The sequence below is a fragment of the Perognathus longimembris genome, chromosome 17 (genome assembly GCF_023159225.1).
Source record: "Perognathus longimembris pacificus isolate PPM17 chromosome 17, ASM2315922v1, whole genome shotgun sequence".
NCBI classification, from domain to species: domain Eukaryota; kingdom Metazoa; phylum Chordata; class Mammalia; order Rodentia; family Heteromyidae; genus Perognathus; species Perognathus longimembris.
The window spans coordinates 39,757,029-39,780,985 of record NC_063177.1 but is presented as its reverse complement, the minus strand read 5'-3'; the positions used below and the strand labels follow the sequence as shown (position 1 = coordinate 39,780,985).

The following is a 23,957-nucleotide window of genomic DNA, read 5'->3' as shown; positions in this document are numbered from 1 at the left end:
ACACACCCTGCTCAAGACAGGAATAGGAGCAACTACTCCAGATATGTGATAGATATAAGGCACACACATGAGGTGTCCCTATTGTATCTTTTTTTTTTTTTTTTTTTTTGTCAGTCCTGGGCTTGGACGCTGTCTCGAGCCTCTTTGTGTTCAAGGCGAGCCTTCTACCACTTGAGCCACAGTGCCACTTCTGGCTTTTTAGTTTCTTGGAGATAAGAGTCTCAGGGGCACTTTTCTGCCCAGGCTGGCTTCGAACCACAATCCTCAGATCTCAGCCTCCTGAGTATCTAGGATTACAGATGTGAGCCACCAGCACCTAGTGTATCTTTTAGACTTCCACAAACTCAGGACCAGGAGAAGAGACTGACATTGAGAAATGAGGGCTGGGGGGAATGCTAGGTATTGGAGGGAAACCCCAGAATGTAGGACTAGGTAGGAACTCAAGGAGGGAGTAGGCAACACGGAAGAAGGTGAGAAGGAGGGAACTTGCAGAGAGGGAATGTGTGTAGAAGTATCCTTCCAGCTCACTTGTAGATGTGTAAAACTGATAAGAACCTTGCCCTGACATCTCTAGGAAATTATTCCCATTGCAAAGTTCTTAGAGATGGCCTAATATTTTTAGAAAGCATCTGGAGAAAAGCATAGCCATCACTCCAGATTCCTGGTTGGACCATTTCTTTTCTCCCTAGACAGTACAGTCAACAAAGCCATGTATTCCTGTGTCAAGAATCATGACTCAAAATAATTCTTGGAAGGGAGAGAGAGGCAAGAGAGGACAGCAGGAGAGAGATAACCTGAAAGTAGACATGACAAGTGTGGGGAAAGAGAAGAGAGAACCAGGCTGTCCTACCCAGTACCTAGCCATACACCTACTACTCTGGCCCTAGGATTCCTGGACCGATTGCCCATGCCTGGGACCACCTAGTTGTGAGAGAAGCCCGCATGGGAGAAGGCAGGGAGGCTGGGGGCACAAGCAGCAGTCTGGGGCAGGCAAGCCAGGGGGTTGACCTCACAGGCCCCAGCATCCTGGTCGTCCCGGAAATAGATGGCATCAGCAGAGGAGAAGGAAGGGTCCTCATCAAAGAAGTTGTAGGGCCGGAGGAAGAAGCCCACTCCATTCCCCACTGTCACCGTGTTGGGAATGTCCTCTGCATGGGGGATGTGCAGAAATCCAGCTGTCACCCAGGCCACCAAGTCCTTATGAGAGGAGAAGAAGAAGAGGGTCATGAGGTCAGGTTATGCTAGGAACATACCCAGGCTTCATAACGGCCTTGCAGGGAACACAACCAACCAGTCAATGGATCCTGAGTCTTTAGTGTTTTTTTTTGTTTGTTTGTTTTTGGCCAGTCCTGGGCCGTGAACTCAGGGCCTGAGCACTGTCCCTGGCTTCTTTTTTGCTTAAGGCTAGCACTCTGCCACTTGAGCCACAGTGCCACTTCTGGCCATTTTCTGTATATGTGGTGCTGAGGAATCGAACCCAGGGCCTCATGTATATGAGGCAAACACTCTACCACTAGGCCATATTCCCAGCCCCGGATCCTGAGTCTTTAAACCTGTTTTCCCCTTTCTTGCTCAGAACTCAAAGCATAGAGTCTCCCTAAGCCTGGCCTGCCCACTCCCATCTCTTACATTTCCTATCACACTGCCCTCTACCTACTGCCGCGGTGGTGGCGCCCCTAAGCTCCTTCAGCTCCTCTCTTCCTACTTCTCCAAGAGTTGGCAAACAACAACTAAGGGAAAGAGAATGAAGGAGGGAAAGTCAGGGTTTGGTAGACAGAAGTGGGTTGACATGAAAAAAATGTGCCCTGGACTGGGAATGAAGCTTAGTGGTAGAGTGTTTGCCTAGCATGCATGAAGCCCTTGGGTTCGATTCCTCAGTACCACATGAACAAAAAAGCTGGAAGTGGCGCTGTGGCTCAAGAGGTAGAGTGCTAGCCTTCAGCAAAAAGAAGCCAGGGACAGTGCTCAGGCCCTGAGTTTAAGCCCCAAGACTGGCAAAAAAAAAAAAAAAAAACGAAAAAAACAAAACAAAAAACACGTCCTTCTGTCCTTCTGTGGTCAAGCTTGGGAAGAGAGAAGCTTTGGATCAGGAGTTGTGAGCTTTCCTGGTAACTTCCAGTCCTTGAATCTCTCAGCCTGGAAAGGGCCCAGACTACAAAGCTGGGACTTTCTGAACTCAAGGGTTCATGAGGACAGTCCCACTCCTTCCCCAGAATCTTCATGTGACTTCCTAGCTCAGGAAGGATATAGGTAATAGTGACCAGATCAGCTAAGGTACCGAACACATCAACTTCACCACCACCACCGCCCCAGCCCCTTCCCCGCCCCCTGAAGGAAATGAGACAATCTTCGAGAACCCTCCCAAGAGAAGGCAAAGTTCAGCCTTGTATTCCACCTCCTTCCCAAGGCAACTCACCTCTCCTGCAATGGTCTCATTGTTGATGAAGTCAGCAAAATTCATGGTGGGAGCCCAAGGGTCATTTTGATGGTAGATGTTGGTGCTACTGAGCTCCTCCTCTTTCCGCTTGGTCACAGCCAGCTGATACCTAAGGGGGTACTGGTCAGATCCCCATGGTCACTAACCATGTCCTGCCATCTCATTAGGAATGATAGAAGGGAGCTGAGAGAAGGGAGCACGCATAACACACCTAGGGGCTGTGGGGTCACCGAGGTCCTCTGTGGAGGGGGAGGGGTTACATCTTCCTGTTGACTCGCCTGCTATTGCTCAAGTCTAATACTAGGCTACACTGATACTTCCTGCTTTTTGCTGGTTAATTGGAGATAAGAGTCACATGGACTTTTTTGCCCCATGTTGGCTTCCAGATATCAGCCTCCTGAGTAGCTAGGATTATAGGTGTAAGCTACCAGTCCCCAGCTCTGAGTACAATTTTAAACTATTTCCAGTGTCCTTCCAACCCTCCTTTCTCATGTTCATTGTGACAGCCGCTTTGCCCCCACTCACCTCCCCCAGCTGAAGGCTCTTTCCACGGAGCTCTCCTGGGGCACTGGTTTCCCAGCAAAGCTGAGCGTCTGGATGCGGTAGCCCCGTGCGTGACCCCACTTGTTGCTGTGATTGCTAGCCAGGTACACGTAGCGGGGGATGGCACCTCCCACGGGGAAAGCAGCCTGCTCCTCTGTCTCCAACAGCTTCCGGGTCACCTGCATTCTCTGTATCTGATACTCAGGGTTCCAGGGCACAGGTGTGGGGACAAAGGCCATGTCCTCTGCCCAGACCCAGTTCTCTAGTCCTGTGTGAGGTGAATGAGGAGAGATGGTCATGCAGTTACATTGGCCTTTCCTGGCTTCAGAGTAGAAGCTAAAATGCTCCCTTCTTCTCTTCCCTCACCCTAAAATATCCCTAAACCTTCAGCCAAAGATGTTGACCTATAAACTAAGATGTTTCTTCAAAGGTATCACTCACACTTCCTTTCAATTTTCTTTTTTTTTGTCAATGATGGGGTTTGAACTCAGGGCCTAGGTGCTTTCCTGCCTGGGCTACCTTCAAACCGCCATCCTCAGATCTCAGCCTGCTGAGTAGCTAAGGTTACAGGCATGAGCCACTGGCGCCAGCTCTTTCAACTTTCTTTAGCGAAAAAGACTGCTCTATTTTTTTTTTTTGGGGGGGGGGGCCAGTCCTGGGCCTTGGACTCAGGTCTGAGCACCGTCCCTGGCTTCTTTTTGCTCAAGGCTAGCACTCTGCCACCTGAGCCACAGCGCCCCTTCTGGCCGTTTTCCATATATGTGGTGCTGGGGAATCGAACCGAGAGCTTCATGTGTAGGAGGCAAGCACTCTTGCCACTAGGCCATATTCCCAGCCCCAAGACTGCTCTATTTTGAAGACAGAGCTAAATGAAACACCATCCTTATCCTCGTAGGTATGGGTACAGAGACAAGTAAACCATTGCCTGACCTTCAGCATGAAAGGGACACGAGTGAAGTAGGATCTGGGTTCTAGGAATCCAGATTTAATCAGGAAAAGAACCCTTAGGGGTATTTTTTCTTCCTGGCCTTCAATGATGCCATCAAAAGAGGACCAGAAACACATTCCAGGCAGGAGCAAAGCCTAAGCTAAAATGCCTGACTGTACCGTATGGGCTTTGTGCCCAGGGACAAGGGAGGATGTGGGTGCCCCTCGGGCAGAGCACAGGGGAGGGTCTGAAGGGCAGGCTAGAGCTGTTCTGGGAGCTGTTCTTGTACTCATTCTGGTGCTGGGGAAGGGAAGCCTGTGTGAGCAGCCCACTGGCTGGCATGGGTAGTAGGAGTCTCAGGGCATAGGAGTGGACCCTAGATCTGAGAACATTGTTTACGTGTAGGCAGCAAGAAAGAGGGGACACCTACAGAGGCGACTGGCAGTGTGACCCAGTGAGAGGTTTGAGGTATTTCAGATACAGAAAAAGAAAAAAACATCTGGTGATGACTTACATGGGAAAGGAAAGTGAAGTGATGAAGACAAATTTGAAGAAATCATGGAGCCTTCATAACCAAGGACTCCAGAGACTAGCTGAAATCCTCTACCAGGTCCATTTTCCCCTTGCACTAAAGTGAATGACTCCTAGACAGAAATGGAAAATCAGGGAGAAAGAGCTCCCATCTCTTAAGAAAATGCATAACCTGAGGGTTTTTTTTTTTTTATGACTGGCGTACATGGACCAGAGAATTGGAGAATACAAAGAGATTCTTCAGGCCACACATAGAGAGCTCAGCTGGTAGTATTCCTGAAGTAGAGCTCAGAGACAAGAGGATCATGGGAACTTTGTTAATCCAGACCCTGCCTTCTTCCTGAGCATAGCCATTTCCCAAGATCTTTAATATGAAGTTGTATGGATAAAAGCTAGCAAGTGTACGCACAGCCAGTGAGCTAAAAACCAAATGACATTCTGTCGCTAATTCCTTTCCCAGCCAGCCAGCAGGGAAACACACACAAAAAAAACTCCTCATCTTTCTTTCCTGGATAACTTGCATGAAACCCAAAGCAAAGTGGTAACTTTGCAAAACCCCTGTCCCTTGTCAAGATGTCTTACCTGCTACATCCAGATCCACCTTGAAGTGGGCACTGTGGGTGTGAACTGTGCCCAGCGTGTGCTCCCCAACTCGGTTCCCATATTTATGGGCAGCACCGAACAGGAATGCTGAGCTGATGTAGCCTGTGGCGTGAACTTTGACTTCTATGGCCCCGTTAGGATGGAAGATCATATCCCACACGTAGTCATAATTGAGCAAGGTAGAAACAGATCTGATAACTAATACTGTCTCTACAAGGCCCCCAAAATAGTAGGAGTAGAAATCTGAGTGGTGCCGCCGCAGTGGAAGACCCTGGTTGTGTTCAAACACACAAAAGGCATCATGTAGCGTTTGGGGGGTCTGGGACTCCAAAAGAAAGTGCCAGTCCACATAGGTGGCCAGGTAGGGGCAGTCCACCCCACGGGTCAGGGGTGTAGAGTACTTGCCCATGCCAAAATTGCCATCAATATAGTGAGTCAGCATTGCAGCTGGGGAATTCCCACCATACACGGCCAAGGCCTCCTGGACGCTCACTTCATAGGCCACTCTCTCTCCTTGGAACCGGATGTCAAAGAGCCTCAGACCACTGAATGCTCCCAGGCCAAAGGAGAAAGTCCACAATGAAGAGGCTACTTGACTCCCCTGGACGCTGAAGCGAGGACCTTGGGGATAGAACTGCAGAGGAGGCACCACACCAGGGCCCACTGGGGACTTCAAGGACCAGGATCCACCTGTGCCATTGTCTGGGACCAGCACCACATTCACCAGGCCTGCCTCAAACTGTTCCTCCAGCTGGGTCAGGCTGTCATAGTAGCGGCCTTGATAGAACACCTTCTGGATGGTCCAGCGGGCAGGGTCCAGGGCCTTGTGGTCCACCAGCAGCTCCAACCCCACAGGATGCACATAATGCCCAGCTCCTGAGAGCCTGTAGTAGAGGCCAAACCAGGTGGCTCTGTCCCCTGACTTCAGTCCACGGGGGGCTGTGGTCAGTGTCGCTAAGTTTCGACCCTGCGGTTTGTAGAAGCAACAGTGATGAAGAAGCCCAGCAGCCTTGGGCAGCTCTCTGTCGAAGATCATCTTATCTATATCCAAGTACTCTCTGGCCAGCACCGGGCGTTTGTAATAAGGCACCGGGCCACCATGATGCTCCACAGTTACATCCCGCATGTAGGAGGGGTGAGGCAGTGGCCCCACAACCAACTCACTCACATTGGGCTGAGGTTGTCCACCAAAGAAGACGATGGCCAGTGCTTCCCGAGCAGGTGGGGGCCCCCCTCTGTCCAGATGAGCCAAGGCTGCGGCCTTGGGGGGCAGCTGCAGCTCCACTGAGAAGACACAGTTGTCAGAGGGCTGAGCCTGGGCTGCATCCATCAGCCCTGGTCCCAGCTTTTTGGTGAGAAAGTCCATCACGGCTGTCAGCTCCTCTGGGTGGAGGTCTGCAAACAGCTGGCTCTGGCTGGAGTGTTTCCAAGGCTGGCCACTGGGAGACACCGAGGGGCAATGCAGAGGCTGGCTAGCTTCGCCCCCAGCTCCACTTTTGCTGGCTAGCAGGACACAAACTAAAGCAAAGATGGTGATGACAGCTAGAGCAAGGAGCACCAAGGTGGCCTTCTGGGTCATTGTTCCTTGAGGAGGAGCAAAATCCTACCAGTGTAACGCTATATATTCTCAGGGCAGGATGAGAAGGCCTTCTTACCTGTGGTTATCGGGGCTCTGAGAGTCTGGCTGAAGTTCCCTGTGGATTGATGCCTACGCTGAGGGTGGGAAGGAGCTGGGAGAATTTGGCCAGGGGAGGGGCATGCCAGCACTGGGAGGCGGGTCTGAGCCTGCCAAGGAGATTTCCTCAGACCTTACATGGCTCTGTCCTCCAGGCTCTGCTCTCTGGGTCAGGGTTGGAGTTAGGGAGAGCTGGGATTGGGGGATGGGGAACAATCCAGTCTGTATATGGGAATCCACACCAGCAAAAGCAGCTGGATCTGTACAGCAGCATCTGCGCCTGTCAGCCCAACTCTGTCCCCAACCCCTCCACCGGCCTTCTCTAGGGCCAGATGTTCTTTTTCCTGTAGCTGGGAACTATTGTTTTCTTCTCAAGGAACTCCCACCTCCAGCCCCTTCAGTTTCCCAAGCAACATTTCTTGGCCAGGTCCATCCGATTGCAATCTTTCTCCAGTGCTAATTTCCTTGGCTAGAGTTCTTAATATTACTGCCCCCCCCCATGGGAATTCTAGAGACTTAAAAATAGAACACAGGCGCTTGAAATTTCTATAAGGCTTTTTATTATCAATTCTTTTTAACTATTCCTTTCATATGTACATATAGAAGGGAATGAATGCCAACTACTTTTGAGATGTAGATTTATGACTTTTCATATTTCAACTTTTTTTTCTTGCCAGTCTAGGGGCTTGAATTCAGGGCCTGGGCAGGGTCCCTGAGCTTCATTTGCTCAAGGCTAGCACTCCACCACTTGAGCCACAGTGCCACTTCTGGCTTTTTCTGTTAATGTGGTACTAAGGAATAAAACCCAGGGCTTCATAAATGGTAGGCAAATACTCCACCACTAGGCCACATCTTTATAAATTTGTGTGTGGAGCTGGGCAATGATGGCTCACACTTGTAATCCTAGCTACTCAGGAGGCTGAGATCTAAGGATCATGGTTCCAAGTCAGCCCTTGTAGGAAAGTCTGAGAGACTCTTATCTCCAATTAATCACAGAAAACACTGGAAGTGGCAATGTAGCTCAAATGGTAGAGTGCCAGCCTTAAGCTGAAGAGCTCAGTGACAGCACCCAGGCCCTGAGTTGAAGCCTCAAAACAAAACAAAAAAGAAGAGCAAAACTAAAAACTAACCAAAGGGATACTTAGGGATTTCTTGTGGAAGAGGCTATTCCTAAGGACCACTGAAAGTGGGGACCTGAGGAGCACATGTGACTGAAACACAGGGAACTGGAAGAAAGAAGAGAGGTATCCATCTTCCATACACCTTCATACCTTTGTGTCCCACCACACCCTCAGGCCTAGAAGTCCTGGTAAGAGAAAAGGAGAAAGTCTGGAACACTGCTAGATTGAGGGGTGGGGTGCATGCCACAGGATTGGCACTGTACAGCCCCGCATCCTGGCCCTTCTCAAAGTAGATGCTGCCTGGGGAGAAGATGGAGGGTTGGAGCAAGCACTGTTAGGGGCATCCTCAGCATGGGGAATGTGCAGGAAGCTGGTTGTAACTCAAGCCACGAGATCATGCAGGAAGAGGGAAGAGCTGGAGGACTATGGAGGTTAAGATCCAAGCAATTACTCCTCAAGCACAGTTCCCAACCTCTAGTCTCAGCTGTTTTCTGCCTCTTCCCAGCCTCATGTCTACTAAGCAGACAAGTGCCCTGTGTAATCAGCAATCAGCTTGGGGGCAGGGAGCCAGGGTTCCAGAGTTTACCTAGGATGACCTGCATTGGTTATCAGAGAATTCCTTGGCCCCTCAACTCTGAGAACTGAACACCATTCCCTCACACCTGTGGTCAGAGGCTGTGCAGCCAAGACGCTGGCATAGAGGATCTCGTCTCCCCTTTGTCCTTTGAGCTACCCACCTCTCCTAAGAGGGTTTCATTGTTGATGAAGTCAGCAAAGGCTGTAGTGGTTGGTACTCCAGATGTCATTCTGATAATGGATTCTTCTTCCTTTCTCTGGGTCACTGCAAGCTGGTGTCTGACCAGGAATTAATTGTAGGCAGTGTTGGAAAACAAGAGCCTTTACAAGCCTGGAAGTCCTTCAGATTTGAGTCTGTAAAACCACCTCCCACCCTGCATCTACTTGGATTTAAGAGAAGGTTCACAGATGAATGGAAAGCTAAAGGGGTAGTGAGCTGAGCTCTCTAAGGGCTGGGAAGGAGCCAGACCTCCCCTTCCACCCACTGCCCAGGGCCCTCCTCACCAACCCCAGCTGAGGACACTGTCCATGTTGCTCTCCAGGAGTAGGTGCATATCAAGGGGGCTGTGAATCTGGATTCAGTGTCCATACTGGTGACCCCAGGCATTAGTCTGGTTGCTAGCCATGTACAAATAGTGGGGAGGGGGGGTTCCCCAGGAAAATATTGTCAGGTCCTCCTTTCCCTGAACCTGCCTCGTCAGTTGTGGGGAATGCAGCTGATGCTCTGGGCTCCAGGGGGCCGCCCCATGTCTTCAGAGTAAGGGAGGGGAAATCCACACCAGTAAGGGTCAGCTGGCCCCATGATACCCATGGGGCAATGGCCTGCGCAGAGGCATCAGAGAACACCCAGTGAGGGAAGTTTGGACAGGTGCTAGCCCATTTTCTTCCAACTTGCCTTGTCCAACAGAATAACTACTACTCATATATGGCTACTTAAAAAATTCAGGTCCTCAGTTATACTAGCAACATTTAAAGCACTCAGTATTGCTGTACTGGGTGCTGTGTGCTTGTGAACCTAGCACTCCAGAGGCTGAGGCAGGAAGATCCAAAGTTCAAGGCCAGTATGGGCTACAATGGGAAAACCAGTCTCAAAAGTACAATCAAAACCATAAAGAACTCAGTAGCCACATACATCTACAGGCTCCTGTATATGGCCACAGCAAACATAAAATGAGCCATCAAGGAAAGTCTATTTATTAATTGCCCTACTCAGTATATGCTGGCCCATTTGCTTCTCTGATTCTCCCTTTCAAATCTCTGCACCAGGCATGATGAAAGTTGTTTCATGGCTCTGCTCAATAAATGGAAAGGCACGCTGCAAGTGACTAGTCACATTCTTTCTTTTTGCCAGTCCTAGGGCTTGGACTCAGGGGCTGAGCACTGTTCCTGTGTTCTTTTTGCCTATCTCTTGAGCCACAGTGCCACTTCTAGCCTTTTCTGTTTATGTGGTACTGAGGAATTGAACACAGGGCTTCGTGCATGCTAGGCAAGCACTCTACCACTAAGCCACATTCCCAGCCCCTAGTCACATTCTGAAAAGGGATTTGTCTAGGGAAACCAACTGGAAAAACCTAATCCCCCTTCACAGTCTGTATATTCCAGCGGATACTTCACTTTCTCAAAAGTCTCTTTTCAGAGGTGAGATTTATATCTTCCAATCTCTAAGAGAACCATAGACTTCTAATGGACCTGTAGCTTGCATTACTTTGCCTAACACAGCGCTTGATCACCTTATGTACATCAGGACCGTTAGTCCCTTTAAATGTGACCTGTCACAAGCCACCTGACATACGTTCCCATAGCAGCAGCCCAAGCTGCAAACACTTGTACCCCATGTTACTTGATTTCCCAAAACAAGGCTCTTGAATGCCAAAATGCTGAAGAAACATTCACTTGGAAAAGCCAAATATATCAGAGATATATTGGAAAGTCCAAATATATCAGAGAGCAGTCTAGCTAAAATGATCATTCCAATGTTTTCTTAGTTCTCTGTCTCCTATATTCCCACAATTGCAAGCACATGCAGGTCACATGTAAGGCTCGAGGTTAAGATTTTTCACAATATGCTTAGTTACATTGCATTATATGTTGGGCAGAAACTTCTTGCCCCATCTACCCCACCCCCCGCACCTGCCTTGGTTTCCCCAACTGCAAAATGGAGGCCACCTGGTAGATTTCTAATTTTCTCTGTAGATCTAAGTCTGTGCCTTGGTAAGTTTGTTTTCTGTCTTTGGCATTATCAGGACCAGCTCTATGAGCCTTGAACCCCACTTGAGAAAGCCCTTTCTATACTTGCAATAAGCCTAGTGCACACCTGCCTCAATACTGGAGGGTTCGTTATATGGTATAGGACAGCCCTTTTCAAGGAGGAATGAGAAGCTAACTGGGGTAACTGCCCCAAGACCCTAAGTCCACCTATGCTAGGAGACTCGAGCCAGATTGCTCCCCACCACCCACGCTCAGAATTAGTGAGCAAGAAACAAAACATATTGCTCAGGTCCATCCAATTTTGACTAGGCCCACTTTCCCAGTGTCATCCAAAGATGGCAGCCAGGTAGCCATTATAGTTACACTATTTTCACAATTACAGCCAGTATTAGAGGTTAGTAGATGGGGGCTGGGCCTAAGAACCTTTTACCTTTGGCCAGACACCCAGTCATGGCTGCAGCTGCACACACCGAGTCCTTGCTCCTGCCTATGGAAACCATGAAGCGGCTGGAATGCCCTCTTCCCTGAGATTTGGTCTGGAGGGCTCCTTGCCCTCTACCCCACTCCCAACCCTCAATCCTCACCCAGAGCACTCACCTGTAATACCCAGGTCCACCTTGAGGTGGAAGGCATGTGTGCGGGGGGGGGGGGGGGGCCAGCACCCGTTCTCCCACAGAGTTCCCAGAGGAGGCTCTCCTCTGCTCAGGAAAGTTGTTGGTATGTACTATGGTATGGGCCCACCCTTCAAGAGCCCCATCTGGGTACAACACAAAGTCCCAAATGTAGTCATAATTGCCTACAGCTGACCACAAGGGTTGGGCTGGCCAAATCACCAAGGAAATGACTCCCAACATAATTGTAGTGGCTTTAAAGTGGCAGTCCCTCGGCCTCCTCAAATGCATAGCCCTGGGAACAGCTGGACTGTCCCAGCACCAATTAATACATTCATGTCCACCCTCGTGGCTTGATAGCGGCACCATTCCCACACCAAACCTAAGCTGAGTTGGCCAAGTCTATAGTTACTATCCATTTAACGAGTTATTGTCTTGGGTGAATTGGCACTGTAGGCAGACAGGCACTCCTGGACACTGACTTCCTAAGCTACTCACTCACCCTTGAACCAACTATCAAGAATCCTTTAGCCATGGAACAGTCCATGGCCAAAGGTAAATGTCCAGAGGGAGGATATCAAGTTCCCTTGCACACTGTATTGAGAACCCTGAGGTGAGAATTGAAGAGGGGGAAGAGGGCCAGGGGTAACTTGGGGCCTCAGGGATGAAGCCCTATTTGGTGAGGGCAGAGGGACTCTAACCACTTCTAAATGGCCAGCTTAAACTTCTCTCCCAACTGGCCCGTCTACATAATAATAACCCAGGTAGAAGACCTCTTGGCCAGCCAGTGGACAGGGTTCAGGGCTATATGATACAGTAGTAGTCCCAGCCCCACAGAGTGAAGAAAAAGACCAGAGATGTTATGGTAATGGTCACCCAAGTAATGATTCCCTGAGCAGAAGCCACTAGAAAAGGCACTCAAAGATGTCCAAGTGGGGCCATTGTAGTTTAAGACAGAGCCAGGACACTGGTGCCTTGGGTAGCTCCACTTCTTTCTAATGCCTCCACATCTGGACAAGCTCAGCTTCCAGTGTGGGGCATCAGTGATAGAACACTGGACCACCATATTGTGCCAGTCACATCCCACAGGTAGGAGGGGCGAGGCAGCAGCCCCACAACCAGCTCACTCACACTGGGCTGAGGCTGTCCACCAAAGATGATGGCCAGTGCTTCCCAAGCAGGCGGGGGGTCTCAGCTCCACTGAGAAGACACAGTTGTCAGAGGGCTGAGCCTGGGCTGCATCCACCAGCCCTGGTCCCAGCATTTTGGTGATAAAGTCCATCACAGCTGCCAGCTCCTCTGGGCGGAGGTCTGTAAGCAGCTGGCTCTGGCTGGAGTGTTTCCAAGGCTGGCCACTGGGAGGTACGGAGGGGCAGTAAGGTGGGCTGCTTAGTTGCTTAATCAGCAAAACTGGGCAGTGCAAAAAAGACAAAGGACAGCACCAGGAACACAAGGACTACCTTGAGTTCCATGGGGCTAAAAACCCCAACAATGGTGAGATTTGTCAAGTACTACCAGCAGCTCTTTCTGGTTCTGACATCAAGGCAGACCTTATATTCAGTAGGATGATCAGGTATGGAGAAAACTACCCTGTTGGAGGGACAGGAAACTCGTGAACTTGATTTATTAATTGTCTCAATTTTCTGCTCTGTGGTTTGGCTTAGGGTATAATTTCCGTCTGTATAGCCCTTTCCTTGCCCCATATAACAGCTCCTACTGGTAGCAGTTGGTACCAATTCATTTTCCTAATTTAGACCAGAAGAGAAACCATCTGGACCATTGATACTAAACTTCACTTTCCACCTCAAAGTTTGAGAAGAAAAAAAATCTCCAATGCCCAATCTTGTCCTGCACAGACACTTGGTCCTTATGAGTCCTCTTAGCAGACATTACACTTCAACAGCTCCAAGATCCACTGCTGGGCTCAGCAGTGAGCTCTCAGTTCTGCCTGTGACCTGAAGCCTAAGCCCTTGATTTTGGAGTCTAAGGCTTTTTGTTTTTTGCCAGTCCAGGGCCTTGGACTCAGGGCCTGAGTACTATCCCTGGCTTCCTTTTTGCTCAAGGCTAGCACTCTACCACTTAGCCACAGAGCATCTTCTGGCTTTTTCTGTTTATGTGGTGCTGAGAAATCGAACCCAGGGCTTCATGCATGCAAGGTGAGCACTCTACCACTAAGCCATATTCCCAGTCCTCTAAGGCTTTAAAAAAATCTGGTCAGTGAGAAATGAGTAGTTGAGAGCCTAGGCTTAGAACTCAAGTTGTACATTGATCCCAGATTTCTAAGCTATGTGACTTTAGGGGAGATACTTAATCCTGAGTCCTCCCCCAGAAAGAAGGCATAAAACTACTCTACAGATTCTTTTTTTTTTTTGGCCAGTCCTGGGCCTTGGACTCAGGTCCTGAGCACCGTCCCTGGCTTCTTCCCGCTCAAGGCTAGCACTCTGCCACCTGAGCCATAGCGCCCCTTCTGGCCGTTTTCCATATATGTGGTGCTGGGGAATCGAACCGAAAGCTTCATGTGTAGGAGGCAAGCACTCTTGCCACTAGGCCATATTCCCAGCCCCTCTACAGATTCTTAAGAGATTAAATGTGACCGTGCAGATCAAGTGTATAACAGTCCCACAAAGGGTAGAAAGTAAAAAGTTGTTAGCTATTGGTAACTAGTCTCTGCAACAAAAGAGCAGATATACCTCCATTGTTAGAGACCTTAAAACTTTGCAGACAATGAAGGGTTAATTGGAAACCAGAAGGCTACTTGCAAGGTAGAAAGTTGAGGAAACTTTTATTTCAGAGGAGGTAAGAATCCTAGGCAGCCCTCCAAGTAATTTGAAACCAAAACCAGGAGTCTCCTCAAGAAATTTAAGACATTATTCAGAGAGGAGAATTAATATAAGGTAAAGAAAATGACTAGGAAGGGTACATGTTGACCAGGTCATTCTTCATTTGGAACTACAGCAGCCTCTACTGGCAGCTCATGGGTATCACTGAGGAAGAAACTGGAATCTTGTTCAGGGAAGGACAGAAGGCAGCTTAGGTTTGGAAGAGCTAACTTTTCCTATTAGTTCAGACTGAATACAACCAAAGGACTCGCCATCCCCTCTTTCTCAGCAGAAGCCTGTCTTTCCCTTATCCCAGAGAAAAGAGGCAGCTCAGTCGGCAAAAGAACACACAATAGGGTGGCTACACATGTCTGTGGAGGTGGTACCCACATATGCATGCACACATCAGTATGTCCCTAGCCGCCACAGCATGGCACTAGGGTCTACGGCTTTAGAAAGAGGTCAAAGTACCTGTATTTTTTAATAATTTCTTGACATTGTAAAAGAATTTTACATTACGATCCAAGGGTGGTAGGGCAAAGAGGGGCAGTAGAACAATCAAACAAAAAGGGAAACACATGGTAGGAGGAGGGAAGGGCTTTAGTTGGGGGGATCTGAAGGGTGGATAAGGGGTTCTGCCCAACTAAAATGCTATTGGTTTGTTACTGAGCATATTCATGGGAAGAGAGCATCCAGACTCCTTTTCTACAGAATACGGGGAGCAAAACTGATGCATCCTGGGTGGAAATATGATCAGGGGTTGGAAGACAGAAACAGGGAAGAGTAAAAGTCAGAAGTAGACACTGAGTCACTGGCAGGCTGACCACAGATATCAATTGTCGTGAGAGGGGAGAATAAAAAAGCTGAAGGGTTAACATAAAGTTGTAACAATAAGTGATATCTCTGGAAGATTTGAGAGGCAACTCTTCTATAGTTTGGACCTGCTCGTCATATTTACACACATATACACACGCACACACGTGCACATGTGTATGTGCATGCACACACATATACACACTAATTACTGCTTTCCCTGGAAGCACAATACTATAAATAAGAGAAATATTTCCCAAAGGGAAAGCCCAACAGGAGCAGCAGCATCTGGACCGCACAACTGTGAGGTTGTGAGGTCAGACACCTCAGCCCCATGCACACCTGCCCTGGAAGAAAGCAAGCAGGAGTAAGAGGACCAGCTTTTGCATAACACCAAAAAGAACTTGAGTCTCAGAGGAAAAGATCTTCCCCAGTCCTCTGCTTCTCAGCTCTTGGTTCTCCTTCCACTTACCCTGGACACCAAGTGGCTACAATATCAGGAGGAAGGATAGGCCCAGGGCTTTTGCCTGGATGGATGACAACTAAGACAACTCAAAGTTGTCTTTGTAACAGAGACGGGAGGTGGTGAGGGACGAGGGTAGGTTAGGTAATGGAGTAGGAAAATGCATACTTATATCCATATGTGTGTACGTGTATACAAATGTGTATGGGAAAACCCCAGTTATAGAATGAACTAGGGACACGGCTGAAGGCTTTACATGTTCCTTATTATATCAGGTTCAAGGTAGGAAGAATATAGATGGGAAACCCTAAGTCACCACCAGGAAAGATGAGGCAGGGAGGACTACCCAATGTCTCACACCGAAGCAAGAGACACAATCTGACAGGAAGCAAGATGTCTCTCCCATCCCCACCACTCCAGTTCCTAAAAAAACAACTAGCACTTTCCCTATAGCAACCTCAGCTTTTAAACAACCAATCATGAAAAGGAGGAAAACACAAAGCCTAAGACACAGGAGGAGAGAAGAGGAGAGAGAAAACATAAGTATTCTTGTGCCAGTATCCTGCACACACATATCTGGAATTCTCCAGAAAGAAGGGCAGGCTGGGTGTGGGGCATTAGGGAAGAAGATAGTTCCTGAGGCCTGAAAAAAGAGGTAACACGTCACAGAACTAGATGAGAGTTTCATTAGACTCTAACTAAAAACAGAGAGGTGTGATTACTATTTCCAGCCAGTTTCCCCATCACGATAGTCATGTAACAAACCAAGGCAATGTCGGTCTTGAGCCAGACTCACAGAGTCCCCTGGCCCTGGCCCTGGCCTCAGTACAGTGTCTCTGCATTACTGCTCCGGGGCCGTTTGATCTTCTCAATATTTTTCAGGATCATGTCATGTAGAGTTACCTGGGAGAAAAAGGAACAGGAGATCACACATCTGTTCAATCTCTATCTCACTAAGAATATGAAGATACCCTCCCCCCAACTAATCCCCAAGCAATTATTCACATCATCTCAATCTCACTCACTTGAATCTGTGTGCAGTGTGGCTACGTTACTTCTATTAAATCCTTCAACTGGGTACAACTGGGTATTGCCAAGGCCCCAGTTGTCTAACACCCCTTAGCACTTAACCTACTGAGAATTACAAAAAGAACTTTCATGTACTAGCTTACTAATTCTTAAAATCCCTTTTTGTGTTGTACTCAGTATTCAAATTCTATTTCATAAAGAGAAAAACTTGAAATCTGAGCATGAATAAGATGGAGGCTATATATTACAGAGTTTGGTTTTGAACCTACTAAGTCTTCTGACTCTAAAACCTGCTATACATTTGTTTTTTTGGTACTGAGATTTGAACCTCGGCCAGGGTACAATCCCGGAGCTTCTTTTGCTCAATGTTAGTGCTCTACCACTTGATCCACAGTATCATTTCTAACTTTTCCCTAGTAGTTTATTGGAGATAAGTCTCACTGACTTTCCAGGCTGGCTTTGAACCTTCATCTTCAAGACCTAAGACTCTTGAGTAGCTAGGATTACAGGCATGAACCACCAGTGCGTGGCAAGACCCACAACATTTTGTATACGTCCTCTACCCACTAGGAAGAGAAATAGCCCAGGCTAGGAATGTGGCTTATTGGTAGAGAGCTTGCCTAGCATGCATGAAGCCTCAAGTTCCATTCCTCAATACCATGTAAACAGAAAAAGCTGAAAGTGGCTCTGTGGCTCAAGTGGTAGAGTGCTAGCATTGAGCAAAAGAAGCTTAGGGACGGTGCCCAGGCCAAGTTTAAGCCCCAAGACTAGCAAAAAGGGGAGGGGGGGAGAGACAAGACATAGCCAGGCATGGCAGCTCAAGACTATAAAATCCTGGTAACTTGGAAGGCAGAGATTGGGAGATCACAGTTCAAGGCCAGTCAGAGCAAAAAAATTGTTCAAGAGACTCCCATCTAGGCATGGTGGTACAAACCTATCATCCTAGCTACAATGGAAACACAATGGCTGAGTATAGTGGTATGCCTGCTACCCTAGCAACTCAAGAAGCACAAATAGGAGGATCACAGATTGGCCCAAGCAAGCTATGTAAGGGGGGGGGGATACACAAAAAGGGGCTAGCAGAATAGCTTACCGAAGTGGTAAAGCACCTGCCTAATGAGTGTGAAGCCCTCAAATTCGAACCCCATTACCACTGGGGTGGGGAAGAAAAGGGAAGAGAACAGAAGGCAGGCAGGCAGGCAGCTCAATGATTTCATAGTTCTCTGTACCTGGTTAATGAATAGAATGTACTCTATTTTTTCTTTTTTTAAGATGGGAGTCTCTATTAAAAGTTTCCCAGACTAACTTCAAACTCTCAATCTTCCTTGCTCCAGCCTCCGGAGTAACAGGGATTTATGTCCCCATCATGCCTTTCTACTCATTTTACCTCTCTTTTTTTTGGCCAGTCCTGGGCCTTGGACTCAGGGCCTGAGCACTGTCCCTGGCTTCTTCTTGCTCAAGGCTAGCACTCTGCCACTTGAGCCACAGCGCCACTTCTGGCCATTTTCTGTATATGTGGTGCTGGGGAATCGAACCCAGGGCCTCATGTATACAAGGCAAGCACTCTTGCCACTAGGCCATATCCCCAGCCCCTCATTTTACCTCTCAATTCAGTTGTTTTTTTTTTTCCCTCCAAAATTCTCAACAAAACTAAAGGGTTAACTCTCAGCAGAATCAAGGTTACTTACATACTGATTCCTCAGCTCTGATATGATGAGCCGAAGGCTGATGTATTCTTTTTCATCAATCTCAGTCACCGTGCGGCGATAGTCCTCCTGTGTGTGGCAGAGGAAAAGGCTAGTTCCCAAGGCCTAACTGTGCAGATAGCACATTCCCAATATTGGTCTCTTTTTGTCCTGCCACCACCACCGTAAGGCCACAAAACCCTTACTTACCACATGGGGATATTTAGCTATTTTAGAAACCAATTTGGCTCTTGTAATATAATATCTGAAAGGAGAGAGAAGAGACATAGCTGAAGACTCTGGCCATGCCAACCACCTCACCACTCTCAATTCCTGGGTCTGTCCCAAGGAGACCTACCTAGAAATCTGGTCCAGATAAGATGCAGCTTCACTCTCAACAGTTCTTAGCTCTGCAACTGTTTCTTCCTGGGAGAAAAATAGGTGAGTCAAAAAAACCACTTCTACATAAACCCCAGAGTTTCCCCAAAGAGAAAGGAACAAAGACCAAGCAGGGGAATCTCCCAAATCTCAAACGGTTCTCCCCAGTTGATAATGCAAGCACATTTACCTGAATAGACACCCCAAAGTTGTTCCCATCTTCTATCCTGGGAATCAAGAGCTGTACCCACATTTTGACCTGGAGGGCAAAAAGTCACATCTATGAGCATCTTGGCTTTTTCTGCTGAAGCTATGAAATACATGATTCATGCTGCCACAACCAGGTGCTTAGGAGTCAAGATACCTACCTAGCCTGGCAACCTTACCTCCAGCCCCTTGCCCATCACTTATCTTTCCTTTCTCTTCTTCTCCCCCTCCTTCCCTCTCTCTAGTGCTAGGGATTGACCCAGGACCTTGTACATACTAGACAAATATCCCAGCCCATCATTTTCTATAGTTCCAGGGAAGCTATCGGAGGCCAACCCACAGGTCACTAGCCCCCATCTCACCGTGTTACATTTCTCAATCAGCAGCCGGATCTCAGGTTTTACTTTCTCAATAATGTCCACCAGCTGCTGGTTGCTCTTTAGCATCCCATTGGGCATCACAAACACCTTGGTTCCTGTGAAGGTCAAATGATTATAGAGTGGGAGGAAGCCCAGAGAACCCTCCACCTTTTTATCTTCTTCCCCAGACCCATGAGAAACTCTATTGCTGCCTTTTATCTATCTGTCACAGTCCTACATGACACCACTATCAGAATCAAAAAGAGAGATTTATGGATCATTAAAGTACACCAAAAGGCGTAAGAATAGGGCACTACAAAAACATACAAAAATGTAACACAGCAATAGCTATGAAAAGGGTGAAAAAACATGAAACTGTGACTTTTGTGAAAAACCCAGGATGTGTGGTCTCTACCTCCAATCAATTGCCCTTGACAATTCAGAATTAAGTTAAAATCCTCTCTGTATACCAGAAGATGAGGTTCAGAGTGCAGGATAATGACTATATTTGGAGAACTTGTGGTGTTGACTTGGAGTGATAAAGCCTGGCCTGTAGAACACCAGGAACCTGCTATGTCTGTAGCAGGTCAGGGTTGCTGGTTGGCAGACAGGATCAGGTCAGTGAAGTAGGAGAAGCTCTTACCTTGGAAGGCCTCTTCACATTCATCCAATCTTCGTTTCTTATAAGTGGGCTAAAGATACAAAGAGGATGATTTAGATTGTCTTTAACAATCACTTGCCCATCACAAGGTAACCTTCAAGCAAGTTTAATCTTTTCCTCAACCCTATATGTTGTCATAATAGACTTTAGAGAAAGGTCCTTGCCCAAAGAAACTTAAACTGTAGTTGGGAAGGACAAACTTGAAATATAGAACATTAAAAGCAATTAAGGTGGGCTGGGAAGTGTGGCTTAGTGCAGAGTGCTTGCCGTGCATGCATGAACCCCTGAGCTCAACTCCTCAGTATCACAGTAAAAAAAAAAGCCCAGAAGTGACACTGTGACTCAAGTGGTAGAGTGTTAGCCTTGACCAAAAGAAGTTTAGGGATAGTGCTTAGGCCCTGAGTTCAAGCCCCACAACTGGCCAAAAAAAAAAAAAAAGCAATTGAGGCTGGGTGCTAGTTCACACCTATAATACTATCTACTCTAGGAGGCTGAGATCTGAGGATTGCAGTTCAAAGCCAGCCCTGAAAGGCCCTGAGACTCTTATCTCCAATTACTCTCCAGAAAAACAGGGTACTCAAAGTGTTGTGTTAGCTAGTCTTGAACAGAAGAACTCAGGGACAGTGCCCAGACCCTGAGTTCAAGCTCCATGAACACCCCCCCACCAAAAAAAAGAAAGGCTATTGAAAGCCAAGCACAGGTGGCTCCTGCCAGTAATCCTTGCTACTCAGGAGGCTGAGATCTGAAGACTGAGGTTCAAAACCAGTCTGGGCAAGAAAGTTCATGAGACTCTTGTCTCTAATTAACCATCAAAATTCTGGAAGTGGAGCCATGGCTCAAGTGATAAGAGTACTATTGGGGCTGGGAATGTGACTTAGTAGTAGAGTGCTTGCTTTGCATTCATGAGGCCCTGCATTCAATTCCTTGATACCACATAAATTTGAAAGAAAAAAAAAGAGTGCTGCATTGAGTCAAGAAGCTCAGAGACAGTGCCCATGCCCTGAGTTCAAGCCTCACAGGCTCAAAAAAAGTACAACTGAGGGTCAGGGAGGGTACTATAAAAAAAATAGGAAAAAGCAACCAATCAAAGCAAAAATGAGGAGTATAATAAAGGAAGTAGTACAAATCTGCTGGCTCTATCCACCATCAATCAACACACAGGTAATCAGCACCTGCTGTGTTTGAAGAACAATACTAGGGGCTGAGGATACAAGAGAAGACAAGTCAGTTCCTGCCTTGATCCAAATACGCAAGTTCTATCAATGAGAGAATACAAAGAAAAGCAGTTTTGTTGATGCTATATAAGAATGTAGACACATAACTGATAAGTTCTAGTTCCTAGCAACGCACAGAAAAGATAGGGACTGCGGTTATATAGCAGAAGCAAACTCTCATCATACAAGACTCAACACATTGAAAAGAATAAGAACAATGAATATATGGTAATAAAAAGAATCTATATATACACATATGGATGCGTGTATGCACACACATACACACAAATAAAAGGAAAAACCTTGTTGAGAACCATATAATTTAATCTTATTTAAAACTCAAACTAGGGGCTGGGGATATAGCCTAGTGGCAAGAGTGCCTGCCTCGGATACACGAGGCCCTAGGTTCGATTCCCCAGCACCACATATACAGAAAACGGCCAGAAGCGGCGCTGTGGCTCAAGCGGCAGAGTGCTAGCCTTGAGCGGGAAGAAGCCAGGGACCTTGCTCAGGCCCTGAGCCCAAGGCCCAGGACTGGCCAAAAAAAAAAAAAAAAAACTCAAACTAACATTGAAAGTAGCATTAATATATGTTCAACTAGATATAAGTAACAATTAGGAGCATTAATATATGCTCATCTAGATATAAGCAACAATTAAAATATAAAAGTATACTAGAAACACAATACAGATCTATACATTCTCAGGAATATTCATCCTCACATCCAAATCCCACTGTCCTCTCTGTAAACCCTCAAAGATACCAAGGAAATAGAGAAGTGAGAACCAACTGCATAAAAGCACAAAAATATAAGACACTTACACCATCCAGGCCATCGTGGCTATTGGTGAGAAGAATGGGGTCAGGGACAGGGAGATTCATATCTGAGTGGATCTGAGTTAGGTCATGGATGTTTAAGATTGGTTCCTGAAACAGATACCCACCCCCAAGCATTAGTTTTTTCACACTGAACAAAGAAGTACTTTGTTTGAGGGGAAATAAATGAGGGTGCTTTACAGTACAAAATAAAACACAATTTATTGCATTTCCAGGAAGACTAGAGACCCCCCCCCAGGAATTTAGAAAAAACACAACAAAACTCTCACCTTCAAAAAACTATCAAGTTCTAACAATTTCTTTGGGAAAAAATTTGCCACCAAGTCTTCCGCCTAGATAAGAGAAAACATACCTGAATCAGTAACTGTGGGGCAGCTTCTCTGTACAAATTACCTTTTTGGAAAACCCAATTAATCAACACTTATTTTACTATTTACTGCACTTACCTCACTTGTGATTCGCTCTCTGAAAGAATCAACCTAAAATCAACAAAAGAATGATGATTCAGTAAGAGAAATTCAGTACATAACAGAAGCAAGGGCAAGGATAGGAAACACTGAAATTAGCTATTTTTCCCCTCACCTTGAAATTATAATGAGAAGGTGAGAGGCCCCCAGACTGCAAATATTTTATTTTTTTGAGGACCCATTTCTCCATCTCAGGAGAGAAGTTGGGGCTTGAAGGTAACACCCAGCTGTCTCCTCTCAGCTCTCCCCTTCTTCCCTACCTCCCTGTGTTTGAAGCTGTTTGAATATGATAAACAGATAAAAACAGGGGGATGTGTGAGCTCACAAACGTGCCATCTCCCACCCAGACCTGGCCTATTATACGAAACAGGCCGACCTCCAAGAGCAGGGTCAGCGGTAGCATTCAGGGGCGGGGATGTCTCTGGGCTAGGAGAGTTCCAGCTGTCACAAGCCTAAAGCACTGAACCCAACACGTGTCCGCAAAGGTCTCCCTTGGGCTCTCCCATCACTAGCCATAGTACGGAAAGCCACCCTACATCGTCCTTTCAATGCTGTCCCCAGGAGTGGGGGGCTGGGCTGAGCCAAGAGGAAGCTCAAAGCCGGTGTCCCCAGGGAGACAAAGACGCCATGGGGAGTGAGGAGGCGGTCAGACTGCTGAGGATGTTCGAAGCAAGGGATAAAGAAGGCGTGGACTGGTGCCGCTACCTTGAGCTTCACTTCCTGATCCACCTTCAGCAACGAGGCCATGGCCGGACCGGGCCGTGTCCGCTCCACTGGAGACCGGAGGCGCTGTGGGCTCCGGGGAGGGGGCCAGAGGGACCTGAGGAGTCTCGGCTTCCCTCGGGACCCGGCCGCCCTCGCTGGCTTTCTCACTGCTTGCTCGTTCCTTCCCTCCGTGCCGCCCGTCCGTCCGCCCGCCTGTCTGCCTGCTGCCTGCTGCCTGCTCGCTCCCGTGCTCGCCCTCCCGGCTTTCGCCGCTCACGCCGGAAGTTGCGTCACAGCCAATGGCCGGGACTCCTGAGAAGAGACGCACGTGCTCTGCGCAGCCGCGCTGAAGCCTAGCTTTGGCCTCTCTGGGAGGGACTCACGTCCCTCCAGGTGTCTGTACTTGGTTCGTGGTGGAATAAAAGGGGGGGCGCTGCGGGGTGGGAGTTGCTGGGACCGGCCTCCTGAGGCTTAGGAACTATATATAGGGTCTTTTGTAACCCCGGATCTCGCCAGCTCGGAAGGTATCTGAGCCGCGGCTGGACGAAGCCTTCGCTGTCGCTTCCTAGTGACGTAGGCCGGAGGAAGCCGGCGGTCCGAGGGCTGAGTTCTGGGATCTAGAGTGCGCCTCCCGCTTCTCTCTGCCCTGAGACCAGGCCTCGGGGTTTAGCCTACAGCCAAACAGAAAACAAATCCCACTGTCCCGGGCATCCCTCGGGAATAGTTCTGCACCACTTTTCATAAACCTCCAGACCCCAAAGATAAACTGATGGGCAAATTTGTGCCCTTTTGTCCAAGACGACGCAGCGTTGGCTGCAAATTCTGGGCCAGAACCCGGATCTTCTCACTAGGACAGAAACTATTCATTTTCCCAATGGAAGTTCTGAGTTGTATCTCTTTGCTCACCAGTTCATTTGGTATATCTCAGGACATTGTCTATTCACTTAAGGTAAAATGGCAGCCAAGTTGTAAGGAATGAGGAAGTGGGTCAAGACCAAAGAAATGTGCCAGATGGAACACCGGGAAATTGAGGGTTCTAGCTGTTCGGCTCATGTGTAAATTTAAACCATGATGCAAGAAAAAGACA

At 47.8% G+C, this 23,957-nt stretch overlaps 2 protein-coding genes and 1 pseudogene across 2 annotated transcripts; all 3 read right to left on the bottom strand.

Moving 5' to 3' along the window:
- Positions 1–224: 224 nt before the first annotated feature.
- Aoc3 (amine oxidase copper containing 3) lies at positions 225–6,950 on the bottom strand. Its single transcript, XM_048367014.1, has 4 exons — positions 5,022–6,950; positions 2,963–3,248; positions 2,417–2,546; positions 225–1,197 (listed from the first exon to the last, which is right to left on the bottom strand). The coding sequence occupies exons 1-4, from the start codon at positions 6,619–6,621 to the stop codon at positions 922–924; spliced, it is 2,292 nt and encodes a 763-aa protein (XP_048222971.1). The 5' UTR covers positions 6,622–6,950; the 3' UTR covers positions 225–921.
- A 1,232-nt stretch (positions 6,951–8,182) lies between these two features.
- Positions 8,183–12,705, bottom strand: LOC125366377 (annotated as a pseudogene).
- Positions 12,706–13,988: 1,283 nt separating this feature from the next.
- Psme3 (proteasome activator subunit 3) lies at positions 13,989–23,146 on the bottom strand. The gene is made up of 11 exons (XM_048367051.1): positions 22,871–23,146; positions 22,145–22,177; positions 21,968–22,030; positions 21,684–21,788; positions 19,630–19,678; positions 18,990–19,102; positions 18,611–18,679; positions 18,401–18,468; positions 18,253–18,307; positions 18,046–18,132; positions 13,989–16,231 (listed from the first exon to the last, which is right to left on the bottom strand). Exons 1-11 carry the CDS (start codon positions 22,910–22,912, stop codon positions 16,151–16,153), a joined length of 765 nt encoding a protein of 254 aa, XP_048223008.1. The 5' UTR covers positions 22,913–23,146; the 3' UTR covers positions 13,989–16,150.
- Between the last annotated feature and the right edge of the window lie 811 nt (positions 23,147–23,957).

What these genes read in the sequence shown, in the direction of transcription:
- Aoc3 (XM_048367014.1), bottom strand. Translation starts at nt 6,621, where the DNA reads ATGACCCAGAAGGCCACCTTGGTGCTCCTTGCTCTAGCTGTCATCACC. An exon ending in GGTGGATCTGGATGTAGCAG is followed by an intron (nt 3,249 to 5,021) that starts GTAAGACATCTT and finishes CACCTCACACAG; the next exon opens with GACTAGAGAACTGGGTCTGG. An exon ending in AGAGCCTTCAGCTGGGGGAG is followed by an intron (nt 2,547 to 2,962) that starts GTGAGTGGGGGC and finishes GTACCCCCTTAG; the next exon opens with GTATCAGCTGGCTGTGACCA.
- Psme3 (XM_048367051.1), bottom strand. Translation starts at nt 22,912, where the DNA reads ATGGCCTCGTTGCTGAAGGTGGATCAGGAAGTGAAGCTCAAG. An exon ending in TGATTGAGAAATGTAACACG is followed by an intron (nt 18,680 to 18,989) that starts GTGAGATGGGGG and finishes TTTGCCCTCCAG; the next exon opens with GTCAAAATGTGGGTACAGCT. An exon ending in CAGAGCTGAGGAATCAGTAT is followed by an intron (nt 16,232 to 18,045) that starts GTAAGTAACCTT and finishes TTTTTCTCCCAG; the next exon opens with GTAACTCTACATGACATGAT.